The 26403-nt window shown below is 40.7% G+C and overlaps 1 protein-coding gene across 1 annotated transcript in view; it reads left to right on the forward strand.

Annotated features, from left to right (window-relative positions):
- EPB41L3 (erythrocyte membrane protein band 4.1 like 3) overlaps window positions 1-26403 on the forward strand; it is a gene marked incomplete at both ends in the record, with an annotated part of 65719 nt that overhangs the window by 38517 nt on the left and 799 nt on the right. Inside the window, 15 exons of the mRNA XM_080610567.1 lie at window positions 403-500; window positions 2021-2196; window positions 4276-4496; window positions 8063-8629; window positions 12859-12912; window positions 15284-15319; window positions 15488-15553; window positions 16037-16228; window positions 20382-20456; window positions 20869-20970; window positions 21699-22427; window positions 22952-23074; window positions 23570-23965; window positions 25012-25143; window positions 25582-25680. Coding sequence (XP_080466693.1) covers window positions 403-500; window positions 2021-2196; window positions 4276-4496; window positions 8063-8629; window positions 12859-12912; window positions 15284-15319; window positions 15488-15553; window positions 16037-16228; window positions 20382-20456; window positions 20869-20970; window positions 21699-22427; window positions 22952-23074; window positions 23570-23965; window positions 25012-25143; window positions 25582-25680 — 3066 coding nt within the window. The remainder of the gene's footprint in view (window positions 1-402; window positions 501-2020; window positions 2197-4275; window positions 4497-8062; window positions 8630-12858; window positions 12913-15283; window positions 15320-15487; window positions 15554-16036; window positions 16229-20381; window positions 20457-20868; window positions 20971-21698; window positions 22428-22951; window positions 23075-23569; window positions 23966-25011; window positions 25144-25581; window positions 25681-26403) is intronic.

Below are 26403 nucleotides of genomic sequence, written 5' to 3' on the forward strand. Positions count from 1 at the left end.
TTGCCACCCTCCAGACTATTAGCAGGTTTCCCACTGTTTACTGGTAAAGTTAAAACAACAGGGCTAAACCACTTACATGATGTTTTTCTCAGAAGTCTCCCAAGTCATCTTTGTTACTGTAGGGCATAAAACATCACTGTCACCATCAAAAGCCTCTTGCTCGTTATCTGGGTTTTCCCCAAAAAAACATTCTCATTGATTATTACTCACAGCTTCCTTCCGAGACATGGTAGTCTATAGGATGTGTATATATGTGGTTATATACACCCTTGCAGTAAGGTGATATAGATGGAGGAAATGAAGATGATCCTGTGTACACTGTCTAAAAATAAATGCACAGCATGTATTGTTTTCCTTTTTTTTTTTTTCTTTCTCTAAAATTTCTCTTTTTTTCCTGCCTAGTTTGAGCAGTTTGAAAGCACTATTGGGTTTAAGTTGCCAAATCATCGTGCTGCAAAGCGCTTATGGAAAGTGTGCGTTGAGCACCATACATTTTTCAGGTATGTGGATTTCTTTTCCTAAAGGTGTGATACAGAATGCAACAGAAAAGACCAGTTCTGTCAGCAGTGGCAAACCCCTTCAAATCAAACTGTCTTATTGATCATGAAGCATCTCTGAGCAGACAAGGGAAGGTTATTGCAAAATTTTAAATGTTTCACCCAAATTATTCATACTGTTTTGATAGATACTGTTTAAAATCACCATATGGTCCCAATTAATTGTTTTGCTTTATCTGTGTCATGATATTATCAGCTGCTATAATTAAAGAGACGAAGGAATCTGCTGCACTTCCACACATATGCTTGTATAGGGAGAACACCTTACATGGAAAGTTACTGGGGGATGTGGGTAAGAGTCTAAAAGAAATATATATATTTAATTTCAAATGAAAATACAGACAGTGTTCAGTGGTGTATTTGCAGTCACCCAGAATATCCAATCCATAGCTGTCATTTTTGTATTACTGAGGAATTGTGCAGCTGTGTTTTTGACATCTAAGAGGACCTGAGAAAAGTTTGGGATAGTGGAATAAATGCTGTAATTTGTTTATGCTAAGATAGCCAGTAAAGAGATACTTAACAATGGAAGCTCAAAAGGGTGAGATTTTCAGTGATGTGAAAGGGCTTCCAGTGCTTAGGAACCTCTCTAAAGATGTTTGGGAAGACAGAAAGATTTCTCTTTTTTCTTAAAACTATTGGTTCAGCCTGTCTGTATGTTCATATGAAATGCAGTCTTAGCAGCAAAAGATCTAAAAAGAAATTGAGTGTGCATTTTTGGGGTGTTTTCTGATTTTTAATGGAAAAACAGTGTCTAAAACATAAACTTCATAGCACGAGAATGGCTTTTTTTCCATTGGCAAATGGAATGGCAAATTCACATAGCCAAAATAGAGAAGATGAGAAGGCTCTAACCTGAAAAATGTCTGCCTCCCCTGGGAGTGAATACTGCCTGGCGTACACTGGACATTTGCTCTGGCCCTGTCTTCAGTATAGCAGCACCATTTCAAATCTGGAGTGTGAAGCACTGGAACAGGTTACCCAAAAAAGTGGTAAACGCTCCATCTCTGGCAGTGTTCAAGGCCAGGTTGGACAGAGCCTTGGGTGACATGCTCTAGGGTGAGGCATCCCTGACGGTGGCAGTGGGGTTGGAACAAGATTATCTTCAAGGTCCCTTCCAACACAAACCATTCTATGATTCAGCCCAGATCAGGGTCCCTAATACAAGGAATAACTTATTTTTAGTTTTGGTGATTAGAAAATAATAAATCTGATTTTCAAGCAGGAAGGGACTGGGTGGTTCTTGCCTGTTAAGGAAGAACTCAGCTCTTCAAATGCATTAGCTAAGCAGTTTTGTCATGCTGCGTGAGGAGCATCCTTTGATTCCCTTTTAGATGCAGACCTGTGAGGCACAAGTTACGATGGAGAGTGATACCCAACAGTTGTCTTCTCTCCTCTGCAGAAATAGTGGACTGATTTTTCGAGGAGGCGGAGTAATGGGTGCACTGCTTGGTGTGTTTTAGGCTCCTGCTGCCAGAAGCACCTCCAAAGAAGTTCCTTACATTGGGCTCCAAGTTTCGCTACAGTGGCCGGACACAGGCCCAGACGAGAAGAGCCAGTGCCCTCATAGACCGTCCTGCACCCTACTTTGAGCGCTCTTCTAGTAAACGTTATACTATGTCTCGAAGCTTAGATGGGGGTAAGGCCATCTCAATTGACATTGTCAAAAGATATCATTGTGGTGGTCACTGCTGTAGGTTTGATGTAAGCCTCTTGTTATCTCATCTCCTTGGGCTTTGGCTGAGTGGAGGTTGTGAGTACCTCCACATTCACTGTAGGGGTAGGAGAGGACACAGAGAAATAGTGCTCAATGTACTGCTGCAGTCCTTACAGTGTTTGCCTGAAGGAGGCCATTGACAGCCCACTCTTTGTGGAGCCTCTGTCCTTGGCCTCACACCTGCAAAGCACTTCCCTGCTTTGTGGAAGGATGAGGCACCTGGACTTGCCAGCCTGGACCTGCCTGCCTGAGCAAGTCAAGCTTCAACACTTTTTCAGGGTTTGCAGGAGTAACTGTTTGGGGTTTGGTTTAATTTGGCTTTTGTTCCTGTGTAGGTTTTTTGTTTATGTTCCAATTCATAAATTAAATATTTCCCTTGACACTTGCTTCCCATTCTCTCATGTCCAGTTTGAGTGAGCACTAACAGGCTTTTTCCATGCATTTCGTTTGAGGATGTGAGATGGGGAGTAACATACACAGGTTAATAGGACATCCTTCCTCCTCCTCTCTTTCTCCATGGTTGATGGAGGTCATGGTTCTGCTGATCCTCTAGTTGTGATTCAGAGTCTCAGCTACTTCTTCAGCTGTTACTGCTGTTGGCTGTTGAGTAAAAAGAGGCTGCAGTTTATTTTTGTAGAAAAAAAGACTGAGACTTCAGAATTTAAAAAAAAATAAAAAATAAAGGTGAATTTTTCTGCATAACATCACAAATGAATTGCAATGAGTATAGTTGATTGTGGGGAGGGGGAGAAGCTTTGGTTTATGAATACTAGTGACAAGCCTTTTTTTCCCCCCCCAGAGGTGCTGCTTGTCATTAATTATTTTGGAATCTTCTAATTCTGATGTGCTTCTTGCTCGTTGCCAAGCAACTGGTGACCTGATCGCTGTGCATGTGTCTCAAAGCAGAAATTATCCTTCTGCGTTATTTTGTTTGCAGCATCTTAAACAAAATGTCTCCCTCCCTTTGCTTTCTCCTGCCTCCTAAGCTCATTCCCAAGAGAGAAAATATCCTAAATGCTTTTCCTCAGCATTTGTTAGACTCTGCGAGGTTTTTATGCTGTTAATTTGCATAAGTGCGGACGGGGAAAAGAGGTTTTTTAATCAATGCTTATGATTACTTCACTAACATTACTATAGTGCAAACATGGCTGTAACATTCTGAATCATGATTACACTGTCATCCTGGCCCTGTCGTCTGTTACAGATGCAAGTAACTATAAATTTGAATAGTCCTATTGACTTAGAAATCAGTTACATAATAGTCAAGAGCGGGGTCTGTGTGTATAATAATGGTTTGATTACATTCTATCTGTAAATTTACTATTTATTTCAAAATCACTTATATATATTTAAGTTTGCTAAATTATTGCACATTTGCATCCTCAAATATTCTGGTTTGGTCTGCTGAACTGAATGTCATCGCTTCCCAGAATTTTTTAGGATAATGAGCTCACTTAACTACCAGGCTTCAATACTCAGTGCAAAGATCCCATTTCTTGATTCTCAGATATTATGCCTGCATTACATCAATACTATAATATTCTTTAATGCAGTGCATTACTTATCATGCATTTGATCTGCATTGGTATATTCTGACAGATACAAAAAAACCCTCTTCCACCCCCATGGCTGATGTCATAGCTGGTTCTCCTTATGTTTTCTGCCTGATAACTGTGCAACACATTGATTTTTTTTTCTGATGCTTTACCACAGCAGCACTTTTAATGGCTTGCTAACATTTAACAACCGTGTAATGCACACATTAGCTACACTAATGTGTGTATACACATCCCTAATATGTTTATGCATATAAAAGCTACAAGCTTTATTTCAAGTAAACAATTTATTTAAATGTATGCACATGCTTCTGATTTCCTGAAACATGACATAGTTGTGTTTTCAGCAATATCTTAAATGTTTTACTAACCCAGCTTTTTAATTTTATGCAGCTTCTCAGCAAAAGCTATTTCAGACTTTCCCTCTTTAAATATTTGCTTTTAGCATCAGTGAATGAAAACCATGAAATGTACATGAAGGATTCTGTGTCTGCTGCAGAGGTTGGTACTGGCCAGTACACCACAACAAAGGGCATCTCTCAGACCAACTTGATAACCACTGTGACCCCAGAGAAAAAGGCAGAAGAAGAGAAAGATGATGAAGAGAGCAAAAAGAAAAGAGCAGAGGAAGTCACCCCAGTCTCAGCAATACGCCATGACACCAAGGTAGAGTTTTGAGGGTTTTGTATTAAACTGACCTGCCTAGAGAGCACTTGGAGAAACACAGAATTGTCAGGGAGGGAGGGAAGGGGTACCTCATTCTGTGAGAGGAAACTAGAACACACACAGTTGTATATTCTGTGTAGGTACATGTATATACATGTCTTGAATCAATATTTTTATACTCCTTCTGCATTTCATATGATGTTGTAAAAGTTGGTTCCTGTCTTGGACTTTTTTGTTTTAAATTTGTTTAACACTCAGCGTAGTGTTTTTACACAGCATTCAAGAGCTCTTTAGGAAATGGCTGAAAGTAGCTTGGCAGTGCACATTTTGCTCCTTTGGTCTTCAGTCGTATTTTAACTTCAGTATGGGCATCATGGTTTTTCTTTTTGACAAGGCAACAAAATAGTTCTGTGTTCTTGTATGTAGCTCTGCGCTTTAAACTGTTGTATTTTTCTTATTTACTTCTCAAAACACTCTATTTCCTTGCATGTATTTCAATGAGCATTTTTCTCTATTAACTTCTGGGTATTAATATACTATTATAAGCTTTTTTTTTTTTTTTTTCTGGCTTACAAAAGCATTTACTTCCCTCTTTTGAAGTTTTGCACTGAAGAAAACTGGTTTTGTCGATGATTCTCTGCTCAGATGTTAAAGCTGTTCATCCTTCACCATCTCCAATCCCACACCCACCTCGTACACGTACAGATATGGCTGTGCATTATACCTACTGAGTTATTAAGATGGAGTAAATCGAGCAGGGGGACAGAGGAGATACTGTATTTCAGAGATTGACAGTGAAGAGAAATAAGGTAGAATCAGAAAAGATCAGGCATAAAATGTCCTCTGTTTCTTATATATTGTGGAGAAGAAAACAGAATACAAAATACTGAATCCAGCATATCACACGAAAGGTGTACTATGGAATGCACTTGCTAAACAAGTCAGATTTACTCTCTTCATTTATAAGAAAAAACCTTGATGTAGGCCTTTACACCCACAAAACTGTCATGCATGCAAGTGTTAGAACCTGCATTTCTAACCTTATTGTTTAAGGCCAGAATGAGCTAAACAGCAGAAGGATCCATTCCTCAAAATGGGTTGCAATTAAGATACCAAAAACCAGAAACAAACATGAGAAAATACTTTCTATTTAAAGTATGGTCTGTAACTGTAGCATTAATCAAAAAAACCCAACCTCTGTAAAATCAAACTGGGGTCTTCTTGAAACTCCATTAGTTTCTGCATGGAGAAGTATTTATGAAAATCAAATATGCAGGAAATACCCAATAGAAACTAATTGTCTTCCAAGTGGTTATTAATTTAGGTAAGTGATCAGCTGCATTCAGAAGATCATCTCTTCTTTATATGTGGCTAGAAACAGTCAAAGATATTTTTAGGACAGTATTTTGATGGTACTTAAACATGTACAAATTGATGATTTTTACCCCCAACTTAAGAGGTGGGTTCTGTTTAAGACATCTGTTAATAGAGTTTAGGTTTGGTAAGTCTATAGAGATCTCAGTCCTGTTTGCGCTGGACCTGCTAACAGCTTTGTCATTCATCATAAAGAGAATAGGGTCTCAAGAAACAGGACAAGTTAAAAATCAATTCCCATTTAAGGGTATATAAATTTTATAGGCAGGTTTTCAGCTTTTCCACTAAGACATTTTTTCTTTGTTTTATCCATGTGTATTTTAGTAGCAGAAGTTATTCTAAATATTAACACTGCAAAGATGTCAGTAAGTGAATAGTCTGTATTAGCAAAGAATAAATTTACTTTGGCTTTTTTGCCTTTACAATATAAAGAGAAGTTCTGTGTATTTAGCTCGTATCAACTCCTGTGAGTCCGTCAGCATTAAATTTTGACTTGAGGTTACTGTATTTAAGCCTGTGAAGAAGACATTTGCAAGTGGTTTGAATTTGGGGTTGGTTCTCATTGCTTAATTCAGGAATATAGATTGCCTGAACTGATAGATTGAATTTTTAGCTGTTCTGGTTAGAAAAGAGAGAAGTGAAACATTAAGGAAAAGGGAAGGAGCTCTTCCATGTAAATATTTGGCTTAAATCCCATTCTTACCAATTGATATACCTGCTAAAGATTCGGCTTAGTAGCTAGGGCTGATGCATCCTGTGTCTAAGACTTGGATCCTGCTTGTTGGCTTTGAAATGGCAAATGCTGTTTTGGCTTTGAAGTCATTTTGCTTTTGGGAGCTGGGAGTGGCAGTGAGGTTGAAATGCCTTTTATAGCTCTTTGGGGAGATGTGTGGTGGATGGAGCAGCTCAGGTGCTTAGGTTTTGGTCATGGAGCCAGTGTGTCACTTCAGCTAAATGCAGCTAGTTATCTTTGTCCAGAAGGTCTCTGATCCCCCAGCATTGTGGCAGGTCTGTTGTACTGGGGTATTTTGGTGGCAGTGGTGGTTGTTGTCCTGCTAAAGAGCAGTCATGGCTGCCCACAGGGAGTGTGTTAGGTGCAGTCACCCCTCCTGCTGAATTGCTTCCCTCTTCCTACCAATTTTTTTGTCCTTGAATGCCCTTAAAGACTGGTGGGATCCCCTACAAGCAGCATATCAAAGCAAATCCTGCTTGCTGGTAGCCAGTATTCTTTGCAGTGTGCTAAAATTTATAGCAAAAGCATTGGGTACATTTTTACTTCTTTGCTATTGATCGGTCTTCTGCATCATCTTTTAACTGTGAAGAGATGTGGCTGTGTGGGGGGGGGACCTCCCTCTGGTCAGCTCCTTTCTTTTAATGTGCTTTGGAAGCAGCTCAGAGGGAAAGCAGGGCACATGGCTGGAAAGGGGCAGAGGGGAGGGCAGGGCTGTGGGAATGCCTAGCAAAGACCAGCCTCCGTGGTGGTGGGAGCCATGCTGAGGAGCTGGCTGCTGGGGTAGGCATCAAGCTGGTCCTGGTTTTGCCATGGTAACAGCTCATATATGGATTTATGTTCCCCCAAACGAGAATGTGTTTTGGTTGGGTTTGGGACCTAGATTTTTTCTTTAATTCTGTAATAGGGGAATTTGGGCACATACAGTTTTAAAATCCTTGGTGGTTTAAATTATTGCTTCTTAGTCTGCCCAAGGCATAGATAGGAAGCATCTCGCCCCCACTTGGTCTCCTCCTGACTGCTGGAGCACTGTCACAAGCAGTATTGGTATTAGAAGTACATTCTCTCATTTCTTTGTTGCTCTCCATGTGCTTTGTGTTTGAAAGCTCCTTACAATCTGAAGTCAGTCTTGCAGTAAGTGGAAATTGGCAGCACCTGAAACTCCACATATGGCCATGAAGGTTTATATGTAAATCCCATACTGCAGATGACTAGACAAATGCTGAAACAAGAAGTTGCCTTTTGTAAACTGTAATCCTGATTCAGTAATACCTGTGGTGTGCAGCATGGGAACAAGCACCAATTTAACTCAGTAGAAAGCTGTGGTGTTGAAATACTGTTTATAATTTTATATATATATATATTATAATATTTATCATCACAAAGGAAAATTAACTAATTACAGTTTTCTTTTTGTCCTTTTGCTTTTGCGCCTTGTTTGCTGCTCTTTCTCTGTCACCAGCCATCTTTGCTTGGCACTGACTCCCACCACCCCTCGCCATCCTCGCAGCCTGGCCCCCATGTATCTTCGGCAAAGCTTCGCAGGAGATGCAAGGAGAGCACTCGAACAAAGTCCTTAGGTTGTGAGGCGCCCAAAGAGAGTGCCCCAAAGCACGGCGAGTTGGAGCCAGACTCTGACAGAAAGGGGCGAGTGTGCTCCGCCGAGCAAGACGTGGCTTTTGGCTATAACCAAAAAGCCAGCAAAGGCGGAACGCTGTTCTCCTTCTCCTTGCAACTTCCAGAGTCATTTCCTTCCCTCCTGGATGACGATGGCTACCTGTCGCTCCCTAACCTCTCTGAAACCAACCTCCTGCCTGCCAGCGTGCAGCACTACCTCCCCATCCGCTCCCCCTCCCTGGTGCCTTGCTTCCTCTTCATTTTTTTCTTTCTGCTCTCTGCCTCTTTCTCAGTGCCATACGCCCTCACTCTCTCCTTTCCTCTGGCTATGTGCCTCTGCTACCTGGAGCCCAAGGCGGCCTCCTTGAGTGCCTCACTTGCCAATGACCTGAGTGACAGTTCAGAGGAAGAGGTGTGTACCTCGGCATCGAACACACTCTTTTTCGTGTTCAGTGCTTCGGTCCTAACCAGTGTTAGATTGCTGCAATAGTGGTCCTACTTTCAGAGCCTCATTTCTGTCTGTGCTGATATGTTAGAAGGGGAGGGTTTGGTTTATTTTTTATGTTTGGGGCTTAGTTTTTTTCCTCCTTTTCTTACTTATTTTTGTTGTGTTGGGAGCACAGCTTCGGGCCCAGGGTTAGGCACAACACTGTGTGGAAGTGGCTTGGTTTAAACTGTGTCAGCTGATGCAAAGTGACTTGCACTAAACAAATTGCCACTGATAAGCTCTGATGTATTTTATGTCAACCCACTCGGACCTTTTTTTTCCCCTATCAGTTTATACTAGGGTTAGAATAGTTATCTAAATAGAGGGTACTAAGTACAATTTCCTGCATAATTACATATACAAGTGTATATGTATTATATTTGTGTAACTAGCTACCCAATAGTAATAACAGGCACTCTCACCAACTTTAGCATGTTCAGGGGGACTGAGCTCTTTTCAAGAGGCTGTCAGCTGTAGCCTGAGCCCAGAAAAGGCTTTCTGGTCCAGTGAAACCTGGATCTGGATTTTCAGCCTTGATCCCATCTCTGCTGCAGTTAAATTGTTTTCCTATGCTTAAATCCTGTATATCAGTGAGAGGTCAGATTGGGACAGCTGCTCAGCAGCTGTGGGGGAGCTTGCCATTTGCAATGTTCAGTTAGCACTCTCGAAACCAATGCCTCCAGCCACCGGGATCATCACAGGCAGAAAAACCAACTGCAGTAGGACTCCACAGTGGTTCTGGGAACTGTGGATGTGATAATATACCTGGAAGAAGAAAAGGAATCTGCTTGTTTAGGTAACAAAGTATCTGGCATCTCAGTTTTCACTGGTGCTGTTATTCTTTGTTAACAGAATAAAATAATGAGATCAGGTTTTCCTCCTTTTTCCTTTTTACCCTTCATCTTCGAATTCAAAAATACAGTTTTGCTCCATGTAAAAAACCACAAAAACAAAAACGGATCAAACAATCACAGACCAGTTGGCCATTGGTAAAGTCATCTTGGCCACTTTTCAATGCTGTTACTGTAGTTGTCTTCAGTAAACCCGCTTGTGCATCTAAACATTTGTGTAATCCGCTGCTGTTGGTTTTGTACAACTTGGTGCCGGATTTCATTTCCTTTTTATAGAAAACCAGAAGTCATATCAATTTATCCTGTAAAAACATTGCTTTTAGATGCTTTTGGCTCTTTGATGCCTAACAACTAAATAATAATGTGCATTTTCTGATAAAAGGCATCCAAAATGTTGCTGTCTCATTTTGTGTCCTCACTCTGAGCCAGCATTTAGGTCTCAATTTGGGTTAGCTCTGCACTTGGATTAATCTAATAGCAATAACAGCATTAATACAGTGCCAGCTCCAAAGGCAATAACAAGGCACTGTTTATGTAATGCATTGGTCTGTTCCTCTTTCAGAAATGAGCACTTCTTTTCATTAGTAAAGTTAGGAAGTATTGAGCATAAAAATATATTAAATAGGCTTTTAAGTGTCACTCTTTCATGAGGGTGATTATTCTGGCAGTGCTTCCTGGCAGACAACACAGACTTGTGCCTAATCCAGGGGGTATTTCTTGTTCAAAATACTGCATGAAAATGAATATGTTTTAAACTCGGGCATGTCTGCATTACATTGGCAAAACAAATCACAGCAATTATGATCGCAATTTAGAGGAGGTGCAGCCGCAGCATCCCCAGAGATAGCTGCTTCCCCTTCCTGCTCAATCACTTGCCTGCCCACAAGCGCCACCAGCAGCTGCACTACAGCCCGTATCAGAGTTGAACCCAACCTTTCTTACTCTCCACTCCAGAGGAGACCTGCCTTGCTCAGCCTCAATTCACCATTCCCTGCTCTGCAATAAGCCCAGATATTTATTTGAAGTAACTCAGTAATGCTGACTTCAACTCCATGGCTGTTGATTGGCTTATTAGCAAACATGTATGTTGCAATAAAGCAAATTTTGTGCCTTATTTAGGATTTCATTGCTGTCATAGTAAATAAATAGAAACTGTTTTTTTCCTTCTAGTTCACAAAAGATTGCTCACAGTGATGTAGAAGGCTACAGGCAGTATCCTGAACCAATCTTATACCATGTTGAGCTCTGTTCTCCCTTGAGCAGTGCATCTGGAGGCAGTCCGTGCAGTCAGAGACAGAATCTCAAACCTTAGATTTCATTAGCTTTTGTGTTTGTACCTTAGTAGCTGATATTTTTATTGACTTTTCTGTAATGTTCCCAATTTCAAGTTCTTAATGAACCCTGTGTGCCAGACTCATGTTACAGTGCCTTGACACAAATCTTTTTAATTCCTTTTAAATGCCTGCATTCATTAATTCCTCTTTTCTTTTCTTTTATTTTATTTTTTCTTTTTTTTTTTTTTTTTTTTTTTTTTTTTTTTGTAAATAGGAGTGACAATACATAGGTTTTTTTTCTTTATATTGCCATACCTTTACAAGTGCTTATAATCATAGAATCACAGAACAGTTCAGGTTGGAAGGGACCTTCAGAGGTCATCTAGTCCACGCTCTCTACCATGAGCAGGGACACCTTCTGTTGTAAAGATGTGAGATCATTCACTAATAAAGAAACAATTTTCTAGCACTTTAGTGAAAACAATTTGACCATCTGGGTAGACTATTTTGGCATTACAGTTTCATTTAAAAATAAAACTGATCTGTCTAGTGAGTGGTTATTGCTTGGAATATTGCATGTAACTTGCATTCATGCACTTAACCAGATAGTACAAAATGCCTGCATGTTCTTCTGCCTGGCATATAAGCAGTACAAGATATTTAAAGGAATGAATGATAAAAAACAAAGCAATGCAAAAATATCAAAAAAGCAGTTTTATGAAATATTTGAGTTGTTGGAAAATAATGGAAGATAGGAGATTCAAAGTTAAGACTCATACTCCATCTGTGCCAGTAAGATTGCTTTTCTCTCGTTTCATACCGGTGTGATTTGAGGATGAGATGTATTGTCTTAGTTTTACATTACCTGCCTGCGTTACTTTACATTATCTAAGGACCACAGAAAATCACTAATCAAAAGCAGAGCTTTCACTTATGTTGAAACAACTGGGATGTGCCAATCTGGGAAACTAGAGCACTTTGATTACTTACTAGTTTTCCATAAGCTTGCATAACATCAAAAATAGTCATTTGAACTCTCTTCTCAGCCTGTAGTAACCTGTCTTCTACTCTCTATTTATTAAATCTTGACATTTGCATTCTCCACTAAACTTTCTTCATGATGTTGAGCAAAGCAGGGATAGATCAGTCTGTGCAATGCTGTGCTTTGTTTCATTTTTCTCATTCTTACCTAGTAAGTGTTTGGGTTTGATTTGGGTTTTTTTTAAGGGGGGGGGAATTACTTTTCTTTTTCTCCTGCTTTCATCCATATTCTTAATTGGAATGAGAAGTATTTTCTTTTATTCTTTTAATGGCAGTTTTCTTTCTTTTTACTATTGCTAACTATCAGCTGCTCTTTATTGGAACCGAATGGGATCTGAGCCTTACCATTACTCCACAGACAGACAGTAGATGTGCTGGGGGTACAGTTACTTGAACTCCTTGGTAATGCAGACAGCCTCATTGTGTATAAATGTGGAGACAAGAACAACTTCTGTACAAATGAGGGGCTGAAAGTCAGGTGACTGTTAAAGTAGCCTTTTTTTTTTTATTTTAATGATCTTTTTCCCTTCCGGATAAAAAGTCAGCCACCAAATTGATCTGTATTGGCTAGAACAAAAGTTTGATGAGTAATTTAAAGAAATCATTATGGGAGGAAAAGTTTGTTTAGAGAATATTAGCTTTTTTGTCCCCATTTTTTTTAAGCCACCTGGCTTTCTTAAGAAAAAAAAAATGCTATTCAAATAACACTTTTCCAGTAATGTTTTATTTGGCTTATAAATTTGTTCCAGTAAAGCCGTATAGTGTGTACAGTACGCCTGGAGTCTTCCTCTGAGTCTGTTCTGTTTACTAATATAGCATTTTTATTTTGCTTCTTTGACTTGTGCGTGGTTTGAAAAGCAATGCTAATGCAGTTCACAGGGATGTTGAATTTAACAGTTTCCCATATGAGCCGCGTGTACTGATGAGCTGGGTTTATTCTTTATTCCTGCTTTCCTCTTGGAACCCGGTTACTTGTCTAACCAAATAGACTGACAGTGAGCAGACGGATACTGCAGCTGATGGTGAGACCACTGCCACCGAGGTTTGTACAGTCGCTGGCACCCAGTTATGGCAGGGGAGAGTGTTCTGCCTCATCTCTTCCCAACCCTGGGCATGAGGGCTAAACTGCATGTTTCCTATGGCAGTTTGGGATCTTTCTCTGTGCGTGTGTGCATGTGCGTGTGAGCAAGCGTGAGAGTTTAGAGTTTTCAGTGCTCCCTACAGGTCCCTCTTATCTCTGCATTTGATTTGGAAACTGCAAGGCCACAGATAGCAGGGCAGTGGCAGTCACCCACACCAACACAGCCCACCTGCATGGTCTTCCTGTCCAGGTTGTGCCCTGGGTTTTAATATTTGCTTGTTTGCTCATTTAATCTTCACCTTGTGTGTGAGGGAGAGGGGAGAAAAGACAGTCAAAACCATTTACAAGTTCTCTACATAAAGGTATTTCCACATTATAAATATCTAAGGCTTTCCTTGACTGTAACGTCACGTCATATTCATATACTGCCACCAGGAGTCCAGGGATTGTATTCAGAGGAGAAACATAAAAAAAATTTCATTTTCTTAGCACTGAGAAGCGTCATATTCACAACATGGTATAAAGATTGTGCAGGCAAATTCAAGCCTATGGGACTCCACTGAAGTGCCTATAATGCTTTCATAATTAATATGCCTGCAGCTGCAAACATGAGCAGAATTGGGTCTGACATCTGGTAGAAGACACAGTAATACCACAAACACTGCTGTAACTTTTCAGTAGGATCTCATTAATATTTCAGACTGTTAAAATTATCAAGGAAAGATTCTCTGTATGACACATCAGGACAATTCGGCCTCGGCTGTAAATAGAATAGATTTGAACTGAGTTATAAAGTAATCAACAGATTTTCCCATGGGTCATTTGACTAATTAGGACTATATGAAAAATTAGCAATAAAATAGCAGCATGAGCATTAAAATAATCCAAGTGGAGCAACAACAAAGAATCATAGAATCCTTTGGATTGGAAAGCTCATCCAGTTCCAACCCCTGCTGCCATGGGCAGGGCCACCTTCCAATAGACCAGGTTGCTCAAAGCCCCATCCAACCTGGACTTGAACACTGCCAGGGATGGGGCAGCCACAGCTTTTCTGGGCAACCTGTGCCAGTGCCTCAGCACCCTCACAGTAAAGAACTTCTTTCTAATACCTAATCTAAATCTCCCCTCTGTCAGTTTAAAGCCATTCCCCCTTGTCCCATCACTACAGGCCCTTGTAAAAAGTCCCTGTCCAGATTTCTTTTAGCACCCCTTTAGGCACTCGAAGCTGCTCTAAGGTCTCCCCAGAACCTTCACTTCTGCAGCTGAAGAGCCCCAACTCTCTCGGCCTGTCCACAGGAGAGGTGCTCCAGCCCTCTGACCATCTTCATGGCCCTCCTCTGGACTCCAGCAGGTCCATATCCTTCTTGTGCTGGGGGCCCTGGAGCTGAACACAGTGCTCCAGGTGGGGTCTCACAAAGTCTGTTGGGACAAGTCAGGATTACAAAATGCTTTCAAGTGCCTCTTGCACTCTGTAAGTTCAGGCCTTGAGCCCTGTAGAAAGTAAAACATAATCCTAAAAACATGACGTTTAAAATGTTCAGTTTATTCCTAAAAAATGTGTGACAGTCTCCCTAGCTGCTGTCTTTATTTCAGGGGAGAAGACTCTGTAAACCTCATTTTTCCTTATGGATACCTGTTTTTTAAAACATGCAGTATATTTGCCATCTGAAAATTCATCCCTCAGGACTGGGGCTTATTGTGTTGCCTTTGACAATGTGAGCTGGAGTAAATGTAATGTGTTGTGTCATTCCAGAAGACCACCATTGCAGATAGGTCCTGAAAGAATATATACAGGCTAAATATGAAACAAAATTACATAAATACAGAAAGGGACTGAGGTTAGAGAAATAGCATTTTAAGCAAATAAAATGGTCTTCGTTGCGTAAAAAGCATTGTGGGTGGTTTACCTGTGGTGAGTTTATGCCAGGCTTTGCCTGTGGCCCAGGAAATGCCACATATTTAAACTCTGGTATTTTGGACTTCCAAAGAATTTGCTGTTGCCATTCAATCCTAAACCAGATATAATCTTGGTGATAATGTCAAACTGCTCTTCTCAACAGAGAGATCTATGAATGTGGAATGCGCCAAGATTTATAAAAGGAAAATGTTTTAAGAGTCCGTTGTTCACAAATAACAAATTTGAAAAGAGGAGACTTGCTCTGAGTTAGGGGAACTGTGCAAAGTCAGGCAGTGTGTCGTATACTTCTCCTTAAGCCCTTAACATAGAGAAGATGTGAATTTAACCTAGTGTGTTCCTCTCACTAACTTTCCTAAAGCCTTCAGTCTTACAAGTGGGTAAGGTGTTGTTTTCCAATCTTTCTCATGCTGGCAGTCGGATCAAGAGGAGGACGGAGATCTAAAGGCACAGGTACAGAAATGAAAGGTCTAGATGTTACTCAAGTACCAATGTTGGAGGTGTTCACCTCTCTCAGCATGTTATTGTGGGTTCTCTGTGAAGAAATGTGTAGAAAACAGCATTTTGTATCCTTTCAATACTGTGTCCCTTACCTTTCCCTTTCTTTTTCACTTCTTTCAGAATAGTCTGATTAAGCGAATACAGGGTGAAAATGTGTATGTCAAACATAGTAATCTTATGTTAGAGGTTGGTATTGGTATATACCAGTGCATGTACGTACATGTGTGTTAGTTTTAGTGGTAAACTGTGAATCTGCACTATGATGCATGAACTGTGTATTCCCACCTGCTAATAAATTAAATAGATTTTTTTTTTCTCAGAGTACGATGACTCTTCTAACTTGTACTATAAATATAGATATATGTGTGCGCGTATCTATGTGTGCATCCACGCGCATATGTATGTTTGTTTGAAGCCTCTTTATCAGGTGTAAATTATAGCCATACAGACAAGCTTTTTAAAAGTATATTTATGCTCACTTGTACAAGATATGCTATGCTGTTATCTTTCAAAATGCCACATTTTCACAGAGTGTTGTGTTAGTGCTGTGCTCCCTGGCTCCCTGAGATGTTACTTCCCTCTTTACTAACCAAGCTGTGTGTTTTGGCTCAAAAATTTGGCTGGCTTAGGATGTATTACAAACTGCTCTATTCTTTTAAAACTGTCCAGGACCTAGACAAAACCCAGGAAGATCTGATGAAACATCAGACCAATATAAGCGAGCTGAAACGTACCTTCTTGGAAACCTCCACAGAAACGGCTGTAACTAATGAGTGGGAGAAGAGGCTTTCCACATCTCCCGTTCGGCTTGCAGCAAGGCAGGAGGAAGCTCCTATGATTGAACCACTAGTGCCTGAAGAGGTCAGCGTGAGATGAAAGGCTCCATTATGTATTTGTCTATTTATTTTTACTTACAATAGCTCTCTGTAGGTTAAAGGCTGTAGGTAGAGGCCATTCCCCACTTGCAGGTGCTCCCTTTTCTCAGGACTCAGGTTCTAGTAACAAAGACGCAAGAAAGAGCAGATACCTTTTATATATATATTTAGATCATGAAATTCACTGTAAGCTGCGTGGCAGAATTGGGTCTCTCTGAGGGTGAGAAGTGCAGGCTTTGTTACAGGTTCGATGAGCTTGAGGAAGCCTGGCCATGCATGAAAGAAACCATGAAGGTGATGGAGAGAAGATTTAAATAATGGTGACTGGTTGGGAGCAGCGGTGTAGCGGGACGGATGGGGTTATGGTACCAAGTGTGACAAGAAAATACAGAGCAAAGGGCAGAATTCTCTCAGTCTTAGAAGGCAGAGAAGAAATAATGATGATAATTAGACCTGCCTGGAGAGTTCCATAAGGGAACTGATAGTTGCTGCAGTCTGCTGAATACTGTTTCGTTGAAGACCCAATGCAGATTGCTAAGCGTATGCATTTTCATGGAGTGTGCATGTGTGAAAAAGTCTTGCCCACTGTGGAGTGTTGCAGTGTTTGCAAGAAACTTGCCAATTAAAAAGCTGCCTTTAATTTAGTTTGTGAGTAGATAATGAGATGTAGAGGTGACAATGTAACATTCATGTTGCCATAAAATACATACATCTTCAACAAAAAGCAGAGTCTTGGTTTAAATCCAATGGAGCAAAAAGAAACATGCACGTGCGGTCTGCATTAGCATTAATTTTTTTTATTCTACTGTGGATGGATATCTGGTTTCTGTCTCACAGGAATCATCTTTATGGCTACCACTTGTTTTTAGCATTACAGACCAGGAGATGGTCATAAAGTTTGCTTTTGTTCCCGAAGCACTGATGTGATGCTGTAAGGAACTCGGCAAAAACTGGCTGGAAAGTAGAATTCAAAAGAGCTTTCTTCTTTCCCACCTCAAATTAAAGGTTGGCGTTGCAGACCCACAACTCTCTGAAGAAAGGAATCCCTGGAGACACGCAGATAGCATGTGGCAGCTTCTCCTCTTAGGGAAAGGGATGCTGCCAAGAAAAAGGCCCCAGCTCCTGTTCTCCCACATTATACTCATCTAAACAGTGGGTGATACAAGCATCAGATGTGTTACAGTGGCCATCACGTTGGATTAAAATACCTAAAAAGCAGATGTGGTGCCCAAAGCTTACCTTTTGGAGAGTGCTGAAGAGTCTTAATGTTGCTCCTACTGTCTTGGTCAGAAATCTCAATAGGTCTTATGACCATTTTCATTTGGTTGCAGTTGACAATACAGGTTTTCTTTCTTAAAAGTACAGTTGGAAGTATAATGGACACAAGATTAATTTAACATATTAGGATGTAAGGAACTGTTGAAAAAGGAGCAGCTGGCTAGCAGAGCTTCAGAGGAGTGCAGGTGAAACAAACTTATACCTGCCCCCCACCAATTCATTTCATGTCTTTATTACTTTAAAAATTCAATAGCAATTTATCTTTAAAACGCACAGGCAGTAGTAGCAAAGCATTACCCACTTACAGAATCATAGAATAGTTAGGGTTGGAAAGGACCTTAAGATCATCTAGTTCCAACCCCCCTGCCATGGGCAGGGACACCTCACACTAAACCATGCCACCCAGGGCTCTATCCAGCCGGACCTTGAACACCGCCAGGGATGGAGCATTCACAACCTCCCTGGGCAACCCATTCCAGTGCCTCACCACCCTCTCAGTGAAGAATTTCTTCCTTATATCCAATCTAAACTTCCCCTGTTTAAGTTTGAACCCGTTACCCCTTGTCCTGTCACTACAGTCCCTGATGAAGAGTCCATCCCCAGCATCCTTGTAGGCCCCCTTCAGATACTGGAAGGCTGCTATGAGGTCTCCACGCAGCCTTCTCTTCTCCAGGCTGAACAGCCCCAACTTTCTCAGCCTGTCTTCATACGGGAGGAGCTCCAGTCCCCTGATCATCCTCGTGGCCCTCCTCTGGACTTGTTCCAACAGTTCCATGTCCTTTTTATGTTGAGGACACCAGAACTACACACAATACTCCAAGTGAGGTCTCACGAGAGCAGAGTAGAGGGGCAGGATCACCTCCTTCGACCTGCTGGTCACGCTCCTTTTGATGCAGCCCAGGATACAGTTGGCTTTCTGGGATGCGAGCCCACACTGCCGGCTCATGTTCATTTTCTCATCGACCAACACCCCCAAGTCCTTCTCCACAGATCTGCTCTGAATCTCTTCTCTGCCCAACCTGTAGCTGTGCCTGGGATTGCTCCGACCCAGGTGTAGGACTTTGCACTTGTCATGGTTAACCTTCATGAGATTGGCATCAGCCCACCTCACAGGCGTGTCAAGGTCCCTCTGGATGGCATTCCTTCCCTCCAGTGTATCAACTGAACCACTTGGAAAGGAAAAGGGCAAGAGTTATCCTTATCTGATATATCTCTTCTCATACTGGAAGAAAAAGACTTGCTCAAAAGCAGTGTCCAGTAACTATATCTTATATGCATTTAAGTAAGCTACAGCTGCTCCACAGATTCTCATCCAAATGAACTTGTTTCTGTGGAAAACTGAGTGGATTTGAGCTATCAGAGCCTAACTCCAAGGTGACTTATGGGACTAAGAGACCCCTGCAATAGATAACATCTTGCCATCCTGTTTGGTAGTGCTAAGCAGGATGGTATCAGTTCACAAGTCATGCTGAGATAGGTATTTTTCAGGAAAATACTGAGGCTATGCATAGGGCAAAATCAGCACCTTGGTGTCTACTGAGAAATGCAGCGGTAGTCAGAATAGAGGGCACATAGATCTACATTATGTAGTAGCTTCTTCTAGTCAAAGAAGTTACATGTTTAACTTAGCATATCCACTTAAAAAATTATTCAATGCTGTTACCTGTAGCTCTTTACTATAAGAAGACAAGAACAGAAGGAAAAACATGTTATTTCAAAATGTGTGTTTTGAGCATTTGGCACTTGTGTGCATTTGGTCAGTTTGACTTTAATCCTGCCTCATCAGCAGTTAGTTTCTTACAATAATGGGGGAAATACTTTGGTTTTCTTAAGTTATGAAAAGTAAAGTTTCAAATATCTGCTGTAATTGCAGCCAGATAGCTGCAGAACATGAAAATCATACTAACAAACTCCTTGGCAGTGTTTAGTCTGACCTCAATTGGATTAAACCAGCACTTTAGAATTAAACAAGTTATGCATCTCACTACAGTCAACGAGACGAGCCTTTTCTCCCTTTTTCTAGTTTCTAGTTTTGTATCCTTCTTTAAATGTCTACCTTTCTTCCTGAGTACATGGAGTATACATACTTCAAAGAGTATGCTTTATCATGAAAGAGTTTGGCAAAAAACCTGCTTTCCTCTGCAGGGTCTTACTTGCTCTGGCCTAAGAAAAAGGTGGACAGCCTAGAAGCTGGGCTCAAAAGGCTTAGGAAATTGAGCCTTGCCAGCACAGAAAACTTTCCCAGTTGGTTGAGTTGCAGAGATACTATCCTCACAGCATTGGTAAGGAATGATAGGATAAAAGTGAGGAGGATTTTGGTGTGACACTATAGAGATAATAGAGCCATGATTAGCTTTCTGCATAGGAAAAAGACTGGGACCTTTTACACCTATAAGGAGAAAGAAGGGGAGAGCTGAAATCTCTTCAGGGCACGCCTTCTGCCTGCTTCAGCAGAGAAGGCTGCAAACTCAGGAGAGAGCTAAGTCCAGGGTGAAGGTGGAAGGGCCTGTTCTAGGTTACTTATGGAAGCCATGTAAGTTGGCACCAGACACAGTTATATGAATAATGAAAGATGAAATGAACACAGTGCATCCACACTCAGGTGTTACTCAGTTTAGTAGTTTTTGTGTTGCACAAATGGTATACTTGTGTCTGCTTTGCATTCACTGCAGAGACACTGATTTCACTTATTGGAAAGCTCTGTAAAATCATCTGTTTAATTCTTTTTCCTAAATTCCCATGCAATTAATAACTTGTAGAGTAGAGAAATATGATGAGATTTGTAGAGAAATATGATGAGCTATTGTATAGTGGACTTTATACCCTCCATTTACTAAAACAGTTTATTCCCCTGACATTAGACCAAAGAAGAAAATGAAAAATCAGAAAAACTCATATTTTTGCAGAAGGGAGGTACTACATTCCTTGAATTGCAGGTAAAACGAAATAATACTTTCTTGAAATGCAGTCAGGCTGGCAATGATTTATTATTTTATTATATTTTTTTCTTTTCCAAGCCCCTCATCCCCTTTTTTTTTTTACTATTATTATTTCATAAGTTCCAGAGAGATGTAATATGGAGGCCAAATTCTGAGGAATGAGTTCTCTCCAGAGCTTATGGTTTCCTAATAGAGACTGATTTCTCTGCTAGTTAGAAGTCTACTTGCACGATGCTGTTTGTGGATGTTGTTTGCAGTTGTGCATGCGTTTCCAGCATAAGCATCACTGAGAACGTTATGGTGAATTGGGCACTTCTGTCATTAGAATGAATTTCCTTTATACTGTCAAGTGAATTCAGATTACGCTGAGTGATGGTGAACTTTGTGTTCTTATTGGTTTTCCTATTAGCCAAGTGTGCTAGAGAAGAAGCTGCAGGAAGGAGAATCTGCTGGCACTTTGGTTACTTCTCATCAAATCATTATCCAGAAAAGTATCCCATCATACCTAGAGGTTATTTTTAATTCATTTGATTTTAGATTACCCTATTTGCTTAGTTAAATACAGAGATTATGATCTTAACGTCAAATAACTGGATGCCAATTGCATAGTCAAAGCGAATACCATAGCATATTTGCTTAAGGAAGAAAAAAGATACTGCATTAAGTTCCCTTCAGAATATTCAATAGTACTGTGTTTACTGTGTTGTACTGCTCAATTTAAACAATTCAAAAGAGGGTTGATGTTATTCTAATGAAAACAAGGAAATTCAGTGCAGACTATGGCTACGTACAAATGTATGCTGTTCTACAACCTCCTAACAGTGTGTTTGTGACAGCTGAGGAACGGTTGAATGGGCTTACTAGCCTTATTTTTGTAATTTGTTTTTGACTGTAGCATTACAAATCATTGCGATATATGATTTTTAACCTCAGGATGATTCCAGCCATCATCATTTTAAATAATGCACTAAAATGCTATTCTGCCTTGGTAAAAGTAATTTTTTTGTGTCCATGTTATATGGGCCTCTAATAGGAAGGAATATGCAAAGAAATCATACTTTGCCTAAGTTGATTCTGTTTATTTGCTTGATAACTGCTCTAAGAGGTACAACCGTAAAAGTTACTACATGCTTTCAGAAGAGGTGGCATTGATTTCTTAAAAGTCTTTATGCTTTAGTGCTCCTGATGTATAGATAAACCTTCAGGTATTCTAATTTAGGTTTTATATCTCAAATATAGGGCACTGAGGATTGGGTTATTATAGACAAAGTACCCTCTGAGATAGTTGATGGTGAATCGAAAAAAAGTCTGGCATACAAAGTAGTGACTGTGAGCAGTAAAACTACCCTTCCACCTGAGATGTTAAAATCCAGTACCATTCTAATGCAGAGCTTTGAGGACTTGGAAAGTGAAATACAGTCCAAAGAGGAGAATAAGCAGAAAATGCTCACCCTAGGAAAGTCCTATGATACTGTATCTGGGAAAATTGTAACCATGACAAGTAAACCTAAAGAGGGTGAGAAAGCAATACAGCCTTCAGTAGAAGCTTTGCAAAAAATGGAAAGGGAAGTGCAAGAATCTGTGAAAATCACTCCAGTAGTGTCAGAGTATGAAATCCTCAAGCCTGTCACTGATGAGAAAGCCAGGTGGGGATCCGACGTGCAGAGCACAAAAAGAAAGATGTCTGACTCTTTGACACCTATAAAGGAAGCAGAATTACAATTACAAAGTCCTGAAGAGGAGAGTTTGAAAAAGACACTCAAGATGGACCAGGATTTGCAGTTACATGGTACACTGGGAAGCTTGCAGCATGGCAAAGCAGAAAAACAACTTGGCAATGAAGCTGTAAAAGCAGGGGCATTTGCCCGGAGAGATAAGAGCCTGTCTGAGTGGAGATATTCCAGAGAACAGCCATTTACCATTGCTACTGCTCACTATGTTACTGAGTCGTCTGCGTCCAAAGTAGTGGTAACAAGTGGCTTTGACTTCACGCCATGGTTTAAAGTTTAAAGCATGACTTCTTTTAGGCGATCCCCTCACACCACCCTACCTTTTGGTTCTCTTGTTGCCTGGCTTTACGTTGACAGCAGACAACCCAGCTTATTTTTTTTCCTCTCATACTTTGAATCTGTCCACGGTTTGAAGCAGACATTATATAAGGCTTTCTACCTTTCTGGTTTATTTAAATCCATGTTACTGAAATGTAGTATTGCTGCTGTGGCTTGTTAATAGAAGGAAAAAAAAAAAAGGTTTGCTTGAACCAGCAAAACGCCAACGCTAACAACTATGCTTTGTAACAACTGCTTACTACAGCCATTATGAATATGCTCTGATTTATTTTCCCATTTTGTTCCTGTTTCCAACCTCTCTGTGCTCCTGCAGCCTTCTCTCCCTTTCCTCTGTCTCTGCCTCTGGTTTTAGCTATTAACATGTCTGTGCATGTGGGTCTGCCTTATTTCTGTGTATGACTCTACATTTCTTTGTCTATTTAGACTAAACAGTCCACCAGTGAAAAAACCTTGGATGGTTCAGATATCTTCAGTTTAATAGAGTCTGCGAGAAAACCAACTGAGTTCATAGGAGGGGTTACTTCTACTTCACATAGCTGGGCTCAGGTGGCCGTTTGATTCCCCCCATCAACTTATAACCACACACCAATTATTTTTGCTTTTGTTTTGTTTTCTGGTTTTATGCATAAATTGGAAACTACATAACTAATGCATGTGTTCTGTGCCTTTTCTTTTGTTGCAACAGACCACAATAGAAACTTCATGGAAAAGGGAAAAAAAAAAACCACCACTGTTTTATCTCATTTCATTTTATTTTGTTCATTTTGCAGGGTGCTGTATTTTGCCTTTATATATCTCACATAAAAATGCCAACAAGAGAAACATTGTGACAATTAAAAAATGAGATTTTTGCTTGTTTTTTTATTTCTACTATTCTGATAACATCTCGAGAATGAAAACCCATGCAATGTGAGAGAAATAAACTGGCAAAATGTAATACCCATTTTTGTATTTGTGTTCACAGTACATTAACCTGAGGAGCTATTGCAAGTAGCGTAGTCTGGTTCAGACACTGAGGGGTTTTTCTTTCCTTCCTTGCAGAGAATAGACACGACAACATCTCAGGAGATAACTTCCAGTGAAATGAAGCAGTCAGTTCAGCCACATCAGGATATCGTGAAGAAGGTTGTACAGGAGACTGTGGTTATCGAGGAAAGGCGTGGGATGGATGTGTGTGCAAGCAGGGATCCTGCTAAAGCGGCTGGACTTGTGCTGGATGCCCAGGCTCAGGCAGCATCAGTGGTGGCTGCTGGCGTGAAAGAGAAGGAAGGCTCTGCTGGGACTGAGGGGGCAAAGGAGGAAAAAAGGGAGGAGGCTGGCAAAGCCCTAGCCAAACAGGAAGGAGTCGCTGCTGCTGCTGCTTCATGTGAGCAAGCGGAGGAGCACAGTACAACAGTCCACATTTCAGAGTCTTTGGAAAGAAAACCTCATTTTGAGGTAACTTGTAACTAAATTGGTCATGTCTGTGCTGAATTGTGAACGTGGGAAATAGTGGACTAAGATAATTTCTGTCATGGAAAGTAAAGCGTACTGAGCTTGTATGATTGCATCTTTACAGCAGGCAGTTTCTCCTCTTATTTCCTCCTTGTGTGGCACCTGCAAGACTTGTTGCTGGTTTCCATCCCTGGGAAAATGCCATGCATGTTTTACCCAAAAGCACTTTTCATGCTACAGAGAGATACCTAATTTGGTGGCATTTTCAGCTGGCATTCTCTTTGTGAAGCCCATCAAGATTGACAAAGTTTTATGTGTCCTCAAAGACAGAAAACATGTTTTTCCATGCTTGGCACAGCTGTAAATTAGTGCACTATGGCTTAAACAACCCAGGTTCCTTATCTGAGCAGAATTTCAAGACCTGTTTTGCAGAAGGGTTAAAAAAACCCAAATTGTTCTTGCTCTTTTATCTGAGAGCTGGATTGAAGACTAAGCCTGGGTAGGATTAGTTCTCTTGTCATTTCAAGAAAATACAGAATCACAGAATCTCAGAACAGTTGAGGTTAGAAGAGACCTCTGGAGGTCATCTGCTCCAATTCCCCTGCTCAAGCAGGGTCAACCAGAGCCAGTTGCCGAGGACTGTGTCCAGACAGCATTTAAATATCTCCACAGACGGAGTCTCTACAAGTGCCCTGAGAAACCTGTGCCACTGCTGGGTCAACCTTACAGTGAAAAGGTGTTTCCTCATGGTCAGAGGGAGCCTCCTGTCTTTCAGGTTGTGTGCATTGCCTCTTCTAGTGCTTAGACCTTTTCTGAAGTTTGTTTTCATGAAATCCAGGATAGTGCTAAATGTGGCCAGCAGTATATGCCTGTATGTACCACTGTAACAGAGGATCTTCTCTCTTTTTTTTTTTTATTTTTTTTAAGCGCAGACCATTTTTCAGTTGTTCCCCCTCCGTTTCCAAAGGGAAAAAAAAAAGCAAACAACATTCTGAGAAATCCATAAGCTTTGCCAAATGTTCCAATTCCTTGTTTTTTTGTTCATGCAGTCACCAGTTGTGAAGACTGAGACTATCAGTTTCAGTAGTGTTCCTGCTGGTGGGGAAAACCTTGAAATTTCAACAAAGGAAGTGCCAGTAGTCCATACAGAAACAAAAACCATTACGTATGAGTCTTCTCAGGTAAGAAATTCTGCAAAAGCCAGAGTCCAATTTAACATGCATTTAAGGAACCCACGTTTCTTCACCCACTTTTAAGTGTGTGCTTTAAAGTAAACTATTCTAAATTGTTCAAATATTAAATATTAGTATGGGGAGGATGTACATAAGAATAGGTTACCTAAGGATGACTCTCATGTCCTTGTGTTGGGCCTTTAGAGAACATTGATGAAGCTACAGATTTCAAGGCCCCAGCTTCTCATCTGTCCTTCCAGAAGCAGAGTCTCCAGATGCAGAGAGAAATACTGGCACACAATCACCCTAACAGCAGTTACATCCCTAGCATTGAATACTCATTTTATGAAGAACTGTAGAAATAGGGAACTTCAGCCAGTCCAGTTCTTGCCTCCCTGTGCTCAGGATCTTGGTTTTGATGACTAGTTTTCTCTTTTGGTTCCCTAGGTGGATTGCAGTGCTGACTCAGAACCGGGTGTATTGATGAGTGCACAGACTATCACGTCTGAAACCACCAGCACTACAACCACTACACATATCACCAAAGTGAGTCCTTAGAAAACAGGGAGCTTTTTTTCCACAAGGGTATATGTTAATTTCAGTTCTGTTATTTCTTTTAAGGCATGGACACACACTTATGCTGTCTGGACAAAATCCTGTTTTGAATATTTGTCTTCATTCAGCTGTCTTTGACTATACTGGCTTCACTAATGCATCATCCAGGGGCTTGACAAGAGTTCTGAAAATCATAAACCCCTTGGGTATGTCTATGCAAGCACAAAACATTGCTGTGCAAAGACATAACTGCAAATACTGTCTGGAACTGGAAGCAGTGTAGCCACGCTGGCATCATATTGGAAGGAATAATTTGCCTGAGAATGAGGCTCTGTTGACATGACTATAACTCTGAGTCTTGAGCTATTATCTCTGAACAGTCTTGAAAGCACATAGTAAATATGTGTCACGTAGTCATAACAGGACATGAAGTCACCTCAGACACCACCAGTCACGTTGCTAAGGAATTTGCCAACAACCAAGCCAAAAGCTTATGGCTGCACAGACAAACGATGTTGGGTCTTCCAAGTTCCAAGATAGGATCTAAATAATAGTTCTTCCCTAAGGAGAAGCCCTCTTAGTGCTGTGACAGCTCTCTTACCAATGTTCACCGAGGACAGGATTTCATCTTTCTATAGTGAAATTCACCCTTCAGTAGGTGAGCTATACAGAGGTCATACTGCCCTGTATGTCCTTCTGAAGCCTGCAGTCAGA

Source organism: Psittacula echo (genome assembly GCF_963264785.1).
Source record: "Psittacula echo genome assembly, chromosome: 2".
Lineage (NCBI taxonomy): Eukaryota > Metazoa > Chordata > Aves > Psittaciformes > Psittacidae > Psittacula > Psittacula echo.